General features: G+C 43.6%; 1 protein-coding gene across 9 annotated transcripts in view; it reads right to left on the reverse strand.

Moving 5' to 3' along the window:
• The window catches only part of Elf2 (E74 like ETS transcription factor 2), a 90726-nt gene that overhangs the window by 45218 nt on the left and 32465 nt on the right, over nt 1-13043 (reverse strand). For 5 of the 9 annotated variants that reach the window (XM_063282069.1, XM_006232325.5, XM_063282068.1 and 2 more), the window contains one exon: nt 10951-11116. In XM_063282069.1, the coding sequence (XP_063138139.1) occupies nt 10951-11116 (166 nt within the window). Of the gene's footprint in view, nt 1-2667; nt 2771-10950; nt 11117-13043 lie in introns of those variants that run through there. The other 4 variants (XM_006232329.4, XM_006232328.4, XM_039102601.2 and 1 more) reach the window with 1 other exon arrangement.

Consider the following 13043-nt stretch of genomic DNA (forward strand, 5'->3'; position numbering starts at 1 on the left):
CCTTCTAGGAGAGGCATTCTCTGCCGTCCCCGGGATGCCCATGTTCTCTATCCCCTTATGTGGCACTAAACTTGTTTAATCTTTTCCATAAAGCGGAAGGCCTACCGAGAGCAAAGGCTCCTGTTTGCCACATGAAACGTCAGCTCTGCCCTGGCACACAGCAGGCAGGCCCTCGGCGAGTGTGGGCAGATCCCTGAACGGATGCATGGCCCTGCCTACAATTATGTTTGTTTGGTCAAACATTCTTAGTTATTACCCAGGACACTGCAACCTTCCTTCCTGTAAAGCTGTGAGTCGGTCAGACAGAAGACGGGAGAGAAGAGACGGGGGCCGAAGTGTGGACAACGTTAGAGACTACAGTTAATAAAACTAGTTGTATTAGGGGTGTTCATGGAATAGGCAGATTGTATCTTCTCTTGTCACAGAACCAGACATGTTCCATTATTAGTCTGCTTCAGTAGAGTGACCCTTTTCCTATCCACAGTGCACATGTGCAATAATTTTTAGAGTCTAGATCATTATATTAAAGCCTCTCCTCAACCAAATTAGTTAACATTTGTAATAGATACACTGTTATACAGCAAATTTTTAAGTATTTTTAATAGTTTTGTCTTCATGAACACTTCATCTGGTGTCTGTATGATGTGTGGGTGTCTGTCTGTGTCTGATGGCTGGATAGATGTGGACACATTCACGTGTGCGCATGTGTGCCCCACAGTGTGTGTGGACAGAAGACAGCGGCAGGCACTGGCCCTCGCCTTCCGTGCTGTCTTTGAGACAGACTCTCTATTGTCTTTTTCTGTTTCATGAGCCACTTCTCCATCCCCTCCTTAACTAGCGTTTCTCCTTCCTTTCTTTCTTTCACTTTCTTTCCTTCTTTTTACTTTTTCTTTCTTTTTTGGTTTCAAAACAAGGTTTCTTCTCTGTGTAGCCTTGGTTGTCCTAGAACTTGCTCTGTGGACCAGGTCGGTCTCAAACTCACAGAGATCGGCTCTGCCTCTGCCTCCAGAGTGCTGAGAGGAACGGTGTGTGCCACCGCTGCCCAGTGTTAGTCTTTCTGTTTTAAAAAAACTAAAAAACTAAAAACTCTTGAGTACAAAAAACTGTCATAATTTCTAAAACAAACAACAAAAAAAAATCCTTCATAGTGACCTCTTTTTAACAAATTTTTCATTTTCTGTATATAAAATACATGTTTGAGGGGCAGGGGAGGCATACTCCTTCACTCCCAGCACGCGTGAGGCAGAGACAGATGGATCTCTGAGTTTGAGGCCTACCTGCTCTGAGTTCCTGGACACAGGGAAACCCTGACTTAAGAAACAAACAAAATAACAGAACCAAACATACAAACAAACCCACAACAACTAAAACACTAATGTTTATATAAACAGTAGTTAAAATGGTTAGCTTTCATTTCTGCCTATCAATGGGCAGAACAACTGCTTGCTTTGGGCCATATTTACTTTATGTGTGTCTATGCCTACGCACACTGGTCCTTGGGCACCCAAAGGCTTTGGATTATCTGGAGCTAGAGTTGCAGGCCGTTGTAAGCATCTGGATGTGGGAGCTGGGTACCAAATTCAGGTCTTTACAAGGTCAGCCGCCCCCCTAACCACAGAGCATCTCGAGCCCATCTGTCTTGTTTTTAAGGTAGGTTCTAACTATACAGTTTATGGTGACCTTTAATGATCCTCCTGCCTCAACCTCACAAGTGCTGGGAGTGCAGGTGTGAGCTATCACACTCAGCAAATGTTTGGAGTTTTAGAATACTGTCTTGAGAGGCAGTGAAGAAGTCTGAAAGCTAAGTAAGCACATGTAAAGACTCCCCACTGCAGCCCTCTCCACTGCAGCCCTCCGCACTGAAGCCCTCCCCACTGCAGCCCTCTCCACTGCAGCCCTCCCCACTGCAGCCCTCCCCACTGCAGCCCTCCCCACTGCAGCTCATCCCCATTTATCACAGACTGGACATTTTGCTGTCTAATTCCAAGTGAACGGGAATTGGCTATTTGGAGAAAATTCATAATTATAAAATATAATATTTCACTAATTCTATGATGTAGTTTTTCACACTTTGACATCTCTGAAATGTGTTTTATAATTGATGGGCTCTCAGTGTGTGTAAATAGAAGCATCTTCTTCCTCCACTGGTATAAAAATAATGGTTTTCAACTACTGATGGGTTCTCAAGCTAAATGAAACATAGATATTAAAATATTAAAGCTTTTCTCCAGTAACGCTCTCTAGATAACTTTAGCCACAGTACAATTATAATTCAGTTAATTCCAGAAAGAAAAGTCAATTAACTTTGAGATTTATGTTTTACCAACCCCAAGAAAACAGACAATTGAAAGAAAACATTTTAAAGGACTTAGACAATGTCTGTATTGGAAGAATATGGGCACAACAGAAGGGAGAGAAGAGGCCTTTCTTGGGTGGGTGCAGCTTCAAAGCCTCAGACCATCCTGGAACTTACCCACAGGGGTAGTTACAGAGCAAGGTGAGGGGACAACGTGGGAAGAAAACTGCATAGGTGAAAAAAATACTGCTTTATTATTTCTTCTTAAGAAGGAATCGTCATTCTTTAACACAAATATGACAAAGCAGATGAAATAACTGTAATGAAATATAACACCATAAACATTCTTAATAAATTAAAAGCCGACCTACCAGCATGGTCTTCCTCCTGGCTCAATCTGTCTCACCTTCAGGTGATCCTAGGACTGGGGCTCCTTTCCAGGTCCCCAGTTTCTCAAGTCGATCTTCTACCTCCCTGTGGCAACAATATTTTCTAATTAAAAGAGTCCTTTTGTGCCACAGGGAGGATTTCTGATGGTATAACAAATAAGGAAGTTACCACAGCTCAGCATAAAGTCAGACTCGTGCTACGAGTCTTCAAGACAGAAATCCGGCTTCTCATATTTCAGTAAAGAAATCTGACTTTAGTTTTTCAAACTGTGCTCATAAACCTCCACTTTCATTTATTAAAAAGCAACCATTGCTTTCTTATTAAATTACATAAAAAATCTTATTCTTCTAAATTTCAACTAATTTTCAAATACAATTTTTTGATGCTCACTAAAACAGTCTTAAATATATTTGTTGTGCATTTGTGAGTGTGTATGTGGGCATGCGTGTGTCAGGACAAGCTATGGAAATCAGAGACTGTTAACCTTCAGGAGTCCCAAGGATCAGACTCAGGTCATCAGGCTTGTGGTGGCAAGCACCTTCACCCACTGAGCCATCACGCCAGCCCATAAAACAAAGTTTAAAAAGCCTCTATCTAGGTAATTAAGTACCCTCTAGGTAATTAAGTAGAGGATGACTTTTTATGCTTCGGTGGCTGAATACAAACAAAGCCTCGCCACAACTACTCAAAGGAGAGATCCAGGAACCCTGCGCAGACTGAAGATCAGCATATCCTCTCATGATGATGCAGTCTAAGAACAACTAGAAGAAAATAACACAACAACTTCATACAGCAGCGCTCCCTGGGCACGGCAGCACAGAGAAATGCTCCAGGTACCCAAGAAGCGCTGGAGGGGGTGGGGGTGGGGTTTAGAGCCAACCTGGGCAGCGTAGTAAGACATATCAAATAATAATATTAATTTTTAAAGGATTAGTCCATGCCAATACCAAAGTTGTATTATTTAGATCTTTAAAAGTAGCAATCTGTCTCACTGATGATAATGACTTTCAGTTTGCTTAGTCTTTGTAAAATTTCCTAATTTTTCCACTGATCATTTATTGCTCACATTGTAAAAAAAAAAAAATCAAACTTAGGTATGATAAAAAATTATTAAAAATCATATATATAAGACCACGTTCAGGTATTTTTTGGATGACCTTCAAAATTCTGAGTAACATTAGTTTATTCAACAAAGAAATACTGAAGACTTCATATAAACTTTTATATTTATATATAAATATATATTCTTCTCCCTTTCTTTCTTTCCTCATTTGCTTTTTGGGAACTGGGTCTGGCTCCATGCAGTCCAGACTAGACTCATCCACCATCCTTCTGCCTCAGCTTCCGAAGACCTGAGACTGCAGGCAAGTTTCACCACACCTGGCCATAAAATGGCTTTTCACTAACTAAAATGCTAACTTCAAACTCTAGTGCTTTGTATTTCCTGACTACCTTTCACATGTTCAACACACACACACACACACACACACACACACACACACACACACACACAATTTCACGGTTACTTCTATCCTCACTATGAAATAAAAGGGCATACAAGAACAACATGTGACAGTAAGTGAATCTGGATAGCACAGTGGAAGGTCAGAAGAATGATTAACGTTGAAATAACAACTGTGCAAAGTCCCCGGTGCATGGGCCTAGAGCAGAGAGTGCTAAGCATAGTACAGGTGAGGAAACGGGAAGAGGAAGCTCAGTATGTTTTGAAAAGTCCTTGTGAAAGGCAGGAAGGAAGAGAGCTGGGAGAGTAGAGTTTCCACAAAGGATGCACTTCTGGATGACTCGAGGGCCACTGAGCTTGGTAGAAGAGTGGCCTTTGAAATCTAGCAAACAAAGAGCAGTACAGTAGCTGACAAGCAAAGTAAGCTGCAGTTGGCTGGCTGTCCAGTGCAATGAGCTGTGGACTGACTGACAAGTGCAGTGAGCTGTGGTCTGACTGCCAAGTGCAGTGAGCTGTAGGATGTCTGTCAAGTGCAGTGAGCTGTAGGCTGACTGTCAAGTGCAGTGAGCTGTGGGCTGACTGACAAGTGCAGTGAGCTGTGGGCTGACTGACAAGTGCAGTGAGCTGTAGACTGACTGACAAGTGCAGTGAGCTGTGGGCTGACTGACAAGTGCAGTGAGATGTGGGCTGACTGACAAGTGCAGTGAGCTGTGGGCTGACTGACAAGTGCAGTGAGATGTGGGCTGACTGACAAGTGCAGTGAGCTGTGGGCTGACTGACAAGTGCAGTGAGCTGTGGGCTGACTGTCAAGTGCAGTGAGCTGTAGGATGTCTGTCAAGTGCAGTGAGCTGTAGGCTGGCTGTCCAGTGCAGTGAGCTGTGGGCTGACTGACAAGTGCAGAACTGTAGGATGTCTGTCAAGTGCAGTGAGCTGTGGACTGTCCAGTGCAGTGAGCTGTGGGCTGACTGACAAGTGCAGAACTGTAGGATGTCTGTCAAGTGCAGTGAGCTGTAGGCTGACTGTCCAGTGCAGTGAGCCAAGGAAGAATGACAAGGAAAAATGCTTGCTGAAGTATGTGTTCCCTTGGGTTTTTTCTTTTTCTTTCTTTTTTCTTTTCTTTTTTAATGTGGAAGTAAAAGGAAGTACAACAGATGAAGCAAAGTTAAATGTTCAGACTGAATACACTGCAGACCTGTCAGACTTGGAGACTTACAAAAAGCTGCTAATGAAGTCAAAGGAAGACTTGTTCAAGAATTGTCCTGTATTTCTTTCGTGAAGTCCTTACAGTCTTAAATTCCTAGTTTATAACAGTGAAACATTACCAAGTGAGTGATATGGAGGAAAACTGAAGGCAGAGGTAGGCAAGCGAAGGTAGGAAAAGATACTCGAAAGGCTAAACAGTTAAACTGTCATCCAGGATGCTCTCTCAGATTTGCTTTTAGAATTCTTCGGGCTTTTCAAATTTCTAAAAGTACCTGGTTAATTGTATGCCATTTTCTGATCCACCCCCATAGGGACATTCTGCAGTGCCTTTCCCCTCCGTCTAACTAACTTATTTCCAGGGTTTCAGTGAGGACGACCCCAAGTCTGTTACACGGGGCAGCTTCCATCCACCCTAGCCCTTTTCCACCCTCATCTCCAGCCCAGGAGAGCAGCTGCATCAACGGGGCTCACACAGCTTCAGCCTGGGCTTGTTCAGTGGGGAGACTGTGCAGGGACTAGGAAAGGGGAGAGTTAGCCTAGGAGACTTGACCTGGCCCTCACTGTGGCATGCCATCCAACCAGGCACATCCTCTGACCAAGGTCCCAGCTTTTCCCAAGGTGATTCCTTTTCCAGGGCAACCGCTTCACATCTGAGTTAGTTGTATAGTTGGGCCCTCCCCAGAGCCCCGGAGCCAAGAATAGAAAACGGGTCTGTTGTACAGTGCTGAGCGCTACCCTACCCACCCTCCATACTATGCTTTCTTCTACTATGACTTCCCATAAGTTAGCCATTTCCTTTGTGACAGAATCCTGGTTACTCCTGTACGCATCTGTAAAGACCGACGTATTTCTTCTTAGATAGACACTTCAACTCAAAAATCAAACCTCACAATTAAGATCACCTGCTCCGGGGTTGGGGATTTAGCTCAGTGGTAGAGCGCTTGCCTAGCAAGCACAAGGCCCTGGGTTCGGTCCCCAGCTCTGAAAAAAAGAAAAAAAAAAAAAAAAAAGATCACCTGCTCCTTAAAACCATCTTCCCTTCATCGCTCCAGCAGGTCACCATCTCTCATTGCCTTGAGTACGCCCTGCCTTGTCTGGGCTCAGGTTACATTTGACTGGGATGATGTGTATGGAGCCCACTGCTCCTATTGCCACTAGTTCAATTTCTTAAGTTACCCTTCAGGTCACATCCAAATAGTATTTGTTAATTTACATATGGTACTTGAGATTGAACCTAAGGCCTTGCATATGCTAGCTAGATAAGCACTTTACCACTCGGTCACAGCCCAGCCTACTCGGAATCCGTCCTATAGACAGAGATGTGAGGTCCATGGCAGCGCTTTCTCCCGAGAGCCTGTAGGTCTTGCAGCTGCGTTATCGGCTAAATTGCTAACTCTTGACATTCAATAAAACTTACTTCAGATCTATATATTTTAAGGGGAGCATTAAAAATCTCTGTAGAGGGCTGGAGAGATGGCTCAGCGGTTAAGAGCACCCGACTGCTCTTCCAGAGGTCATGAGTTCAATTCCCAGCAACCACATGGTGGCTCACAACCATCTGTAATGAGATCCGATGCCCTCTTCTAGTGTATCTGAAGACAGCTACAGTGTACTTATATATAATAAATGAATAAATAAATCTTTAAAAAAAAAAAAAATCTCTGTAGAGAACCCAGTAAGCGCCTCCCTGTCATCACGGCCACCCGTCAGCAGATGCCATGCTGCGGAAGTGTGTGGCTCTCTGAGTTATTTCAAGCCCCCGAGACAAGCTCACCCTCCACAGCTAACCGCTGCTCCTAAAGACTCATCATTACTAGTCTTCAGCATCCTCACAGCCGCCTGTGATCACTTTAAATGAGTATAACTCTGTTCAAAGTCTTACAGTTCTCAGTTTTCCCTACAGCAATTAAGAGAATATTAGTATCGCCACTAAGCTCAGAGAGGAAATGGAGATTTCTAAAAGAAGGATAAGCAAAACAGACCAAATTACAATCAAAATGAGAGTCCCATTACATACAAGGCAATGAAGGGCCATGAGGCTACCCACTCCTGCCTGCTTCACAGTGAGGATAGTGTTTCTGACAGGGACACGTAAGGGCACAGAGGGAAAAAAGAAGAAGAACTTCAATGTGACCGCCAGAGCTGAAAGAGCAAGTTAAATTAACTATGATTTTATGCTGATAAAATATGAATCATAAGCCTGGTATAGTGGAGCATGACCTTAATCCCGGGACTCAGGAGGCAGAGGCAGGACAATCTGTGACCTGGAGGCCACTAAGAGATTCTGTCTCAATACACACACACACACACACACACACACACACACACAAAGAGAGAGAGACAGAAACAAAGAGACAAAGACAGAGGCAGAGAATGAATTATAGTTTAAAAGAAGTCCAGAAAATATTTCCAAAACTTTTACGAGGAAATTCTATTCTATACATTTTTCCTTGTATTTGTTGATGACGTGTGTATGTACATATTCTCCCGTGCCATGGTGCACATCTGGAGGCCAGAGAACAACTGAGTGGAGCCAGTTCCGCCTTCCAGCACATCGTGGGTGCTGGGGATCAAACAGAGCCAGGCTTGCAAGACAAGCCCCAGTACCCACTGAGCCAGCTCACTACCCCTTCTCTACCATCTCAATTCCCTCCAGCCTCCAAACAAAAACAGAGGCCTTGCACTCCTTTCCACTTCTTCTTAGTCTGTTTCTTTTAAAACATCGACATGTCTAGATTTCAGTTACAAACTTTTAATACTACAAGAAATGACCCTCCCATCCTGATCCACTAGCAAATGGAAACAGATTCCGCTGCCATGGCAACCCCTACCCATCTGTCAATGCTCTGTAAGAAGTACAATCCACTTGGAGTGTGTGGTTCTTTTAAAAAGAAATAAAATCAAGCTCAGATTTCCTAATATAAAAAAATTATTTGGGGGAGCATGGTGGGTGCATAAAACAAAAAATAACCTGTGGCCATTAATAACCCCTGTAAAGTCATTAAAACTCATGATCAAGAAAGCCAATGAGGGCTGGAGAGATGGCTCAGTGGTTAAGAGCACTGACTGCTCCTCCAGAGGTCCTGAGTTCAATTCCCAGCAACCACATGGTGGCTCACAACCATCTGTAATGGGATCTGATGCCCTCTTCTGGTGTGTCTGAAGCTACAGTGTACTCATATAAATAAAAACAAAAATTTTTAAAAATTCTTTAAAAAGCAAACGAGCATGGAACATGAAGTTCTGAGGAACCTTTTATAGAATAAGTGATCTGACTAACATTTCCTTCCACTGTTTACGGAAGTCGATCTAAAGAATCCTATTGAGAGCATGCGGGTTACAGTAGAGCATATGGGTCATCCCAGATCTCAGGAGACAGAAGCAGCATGCCTGTACCAAGTTCAAGGCCTGCCAAGGGTGCCAGGGAGACCCTCAAAATAAGATGGTATTAAACGTTAAAACCCAACTTGTCAAAAATAATTGCAAAAGCAACTGGTTTTTCTCCATGCCTGGTCATACTGAGCCCAGGCTGGCCTTTAAATCCACAGCCCCTCGAATGTCAGCCTTCGGGGCAGTCAGGCTACACACGTGCACCATGCCCAGCACAGCTCCAAGCCTCCTCTCCAACATCACAACCATTAGCATCTCTGTCCTATGAATGGAATCATCACCCTCAGGACTCCTTAACTGGGTTACATTCATTTCTTATTCCAAATTATTTCAAATGAATGAATTTAATTACTGAAGAATTTATTGTCAAGTACACAGTCCCGTTCGTCAGCCTGCTCTGGCATCGAGTACACTGAGCACCCTGATGGATCTACTTGTGCAAATGCTACACAGTTGTTCTCATGTTTTAAAGTTCTCAGCTCGATGCAAAGGTCAATCATTTGAGGAAACCTCGGGTCTAGAGAGATGACTTAATGTGCTGCCCATTCCTCCAGAAGACAGCAGGTTCAAGTCCCAACATGTAACAGCTCACAAGCGTCTGTCCCGTGGGCAGCCATCAGTTCCAAGGCATCCAATGCCTACTTCTAGCTTCTGCAGTCAAAATAGCCTACACATACAGTTAATACACATAGTGATATGACTTCATTTTTTTAAGGAAGAAAGGACATCCCTGGACCTACACATCTCCCTTCAGCCTGGAAAATGCTCAAAAGTACGTGTCATCCCCTAGAGCAACACTCCACTCCACGACAAATCATCAAGTCTTCAGGAAGTGCTTGGCTCCCTGTCATCAGATGAACCAGTCTGCACTTCCCCGGGAGTTTCGCTGGCACGTTATCCTTGCTTGGAAGAACAAGAGCTCCTAATCTCTAAGCTTGATAAAAGAATGAAACTGGAGAACAACCTGAGACTAACAGCCAGCAGTACTTAAGAGGGCACCACTGGCCCCGGAACAAAGGGTGTCAGACACTCAAAACGTAATTGGGAGAGTTTGCTACATTTGTAGAAATACATCTAAATATTTAAGAATTGTCCAGCCTGTTAGAAGTCTCAATATATAAAAGCACTAATGAACAACTGGGTTCCTTCCGGGAGACTCACATAATAGAAGGAAAGGAGAACGATTCCCACAAGCTGTCTTTTGAAACACACACACACACACACACACACACACACACACACACACCCCACAGGGGGGAGAGAGAGAGAGAGAGAGAGAGAGAGAGAGAGAGAGAGAGAGAGAGAAAGAAAGAGAGAGAGAGAGAAAGAAAGAGAGAGAGAGAGAGATTTCACTAGGATTGCAAATCAATAAGAATTTTTCCAAAACATTACCAGATTATGATTCTTTGTTTACTACTATGTAAGTCACTAAAATGATTTAGGGAACTTTTTCTTCATGGTCATAGCAAAGCCGAAAAGATTTCCCTACGAGTTACGTGCACTAATCCCCGAATGCACACATAGCTGACGAAATCCACACTAATGGAAACACCAGTATGTCTAAGAAGACAGAGAAGAAAGAGGAATCCGACAGGCAAAGATGCTTTAAAAAAAAGTACTGTTCCAGCTATGCTGAGTTAAAGAAGGGCTAAAGCGGTTAGAAAGAGAACACTATCCTCATTTTTTTATTAGAAAATATCACTCTTGTGTACAAACTTACTGATTTTTATGAGTAAATAACTAGTGAATATCTGTAGTTACAGAAAAAAATAAAGCAACCTCCAAGGATGTAGTATAGTGAAGAATTCTAACACTGAACTATTTTACTTATACAAACACTCTTTTAAACAAAGATTTTTCACCAACATCCATCCTATACTAAATGGCATTTTAAAACAGGTTCTTCAGTAAAAGGTTCCCCACAATAGTAATTCTGAAGCTAACAAAACAATGTGAGGGGCTGGAGAGATGGCTCGGCAGGTAAGAGCGCTGGCTGCTCTTCCAGAGGACCTGGGTTGGGTTCCCAGCACCCACATGGTGGTTCACAACCATCTGTAACTTGTTTCAGGGGATCCGACACCCTCTTTTAGCTGCCGTGAGCACTGCACACGTAGACATACATACAGGCAAAACACCTTGAAACATAAAATAGGTAGCTTGTTAAAAAAAATCAGAGTTGGAGGTAACAAGGACCCTTTGCGATGTCTACCTGTTTCTGAATTCTCCGTCTCAACTTCTTGTTCTTCCGCCACATCCTGCATCATGTAAGTCTCATCGTCATACACCAGCACCTGGGCAGCGTAGCCCTGCTCTAACCTCGCACTGGGGACGGGCTCCACAATCACTGCCGGAAATTCAGGGACCGTGTCCCCTCCCTACAAAAGCAAAGTTAAAGAGCAATCAAGTTTTTTGTTGGACACTTCTGGATTTAGTTCTGAACCGGATTCCCACAATGTCATTCAGTCCACACAGTGTCTTTCGTGTGCAAGACAAAGAAATGGAAAGTCTGGCTGTGACAGTCTTAAGAGACAGACGAAGTAATCAGGGCTCGTGGGTTAAGAGGTAAATTCAAAGCAAGCATACTTCACTTTTTTGTGAAAACTCACTAAAACAAAGCTAAGAGACTTCGTTTTAAGTCTTACACTAAGGAACAGAGATGCTGCAACAAACAAAAAGAGCCAAGAACATCAAACCCTGGGAAGAAGGAAAGGTGTGAACGGGTATCAGATGCGTTAGCAGACGCAAGAAAGTCGAATCGCAGCCTAAGAGCAGCGTACTGCGCAGTGGCAAGGCCACAGACAGCACCAAACGCTTTCAAAAGAAACCATTAAAGCCACAGAGCATCCACAGAAACTGGGAAAAGCACCCAGAGTCAATCAAAGTATAAAATATGTTTCAGACAAGAAGCTTTTCTTTTATTATAGTTCTGGGATCAAACTCACAGCTATGAGCCACTACAAAAGCAAACACATAAACATAACAAAGAGTTTAAGGGAAAGCCAGAGGCAACCCAACACAGGAGGAAGACAAGGAATTTCCCAGAAGGCTAAGACAATCTCCAGGATGCCTACTGTACCTGCAGTTAAACACCAACAGGTCAGGACTACATCAATCTATCAACCTGACTGGAATGGGGGACATGTAAAAGACTATTAATAAGTTTCTTCCCTAGCTGTCTCTGTGAGGCTGTTTCCAGAAACAGTTTGATCACGAGGGCTCTGGCACAGAAAATGGCTTAACCCACAATAGACTCAAACTCTGAATAGACGACAGAGGAATGGTGAGATCTGGGAAGTAGAGCCTCATCGGAGGAAGAGGGTCCCTGGAGGCACACACCCTTGACTAGTAAGTACCTCTTGGTCCCCTCTCCTGTCCAAAACTCCTGTTTCTTGATCACTAAGAGACAACTCCGCTCTCAAACCTTTCCACCATGACATTCCACCTCCCCACAGGCTGTCAGTGACTGAAAAGGCTAACTACAGAAAATGTAAAGGGGCCATATGTGAAGTGTCTCCTGTGACAACATGTATAAACAATGACATTCTTCCTGAGGACACACGCCAAGGAGAGCCTGGTCCAGACTGCTACCACACTGGCCTTGCCTCAGTACATGCACTCACTCCACCTTGCCCTGAACTAAGATGAGTGATTAACAAAACAGTGGGGGGTAGGGGGAGCCACCATGATCCTAGGAACACACACAACAGAACAGAACCCTTTATCTGACCACGGATCTGCAGAACCAACAGGCCCATGCTGAAGCACTTCCTGATGACCTGATGACCTCGGGCTGCCTGTGATGATAGAACTCAGCCTGGAACTGAGTCATGCTTTACAAAATCAACAGTTCACTGCTGGGGACGTCACCATAAATGCTAACCTGTAAAGAAAGGACAGCGTCTGTAAGGATGACACCTCTGATAGGTGTCACCCCACAGCAACATCCCCTAAAGATGGGGTAGGGGAGAGGGGCACAGTCTACTAAAACACTTGCAATTTTAGCTCAACACAGTGGCGGAGGAAGGATGAGGTCAAAGTCACTGTCACACACACATCATATTCTAGACCGACCACCCTGGGCAAACAAACAAACAAACAAAATGCCATCAACTATCCACCAAACCTGAGTGACAGTAATGTACTAGGGGCAGGGTTTTTTGGCCTTTACTAGTGTCTGGGTGATTGGGGTTTCTGTGTCATTTTTTGAGACATGGTAATGATATATAAATATATATATATATATTTATATATATATATATATATATAAATATATATATATCTCAAGTTGGCCTTGAACTCATG

The sequence above is a fragment of the Rattus norvegicus genome, chromosome 2 (assembly GCF_036323735.1).
Source record: "Rattus norvegicus strain BN/NHsdMcwi chromosome 2, GRCr8, whole genome shotgun sequence".
Lineage (NCBI taxonomy): Eukaryota > Metazoa > Chordata > Mammalia > Rodentia > Muridae > Rattus > Rattus norvegicus.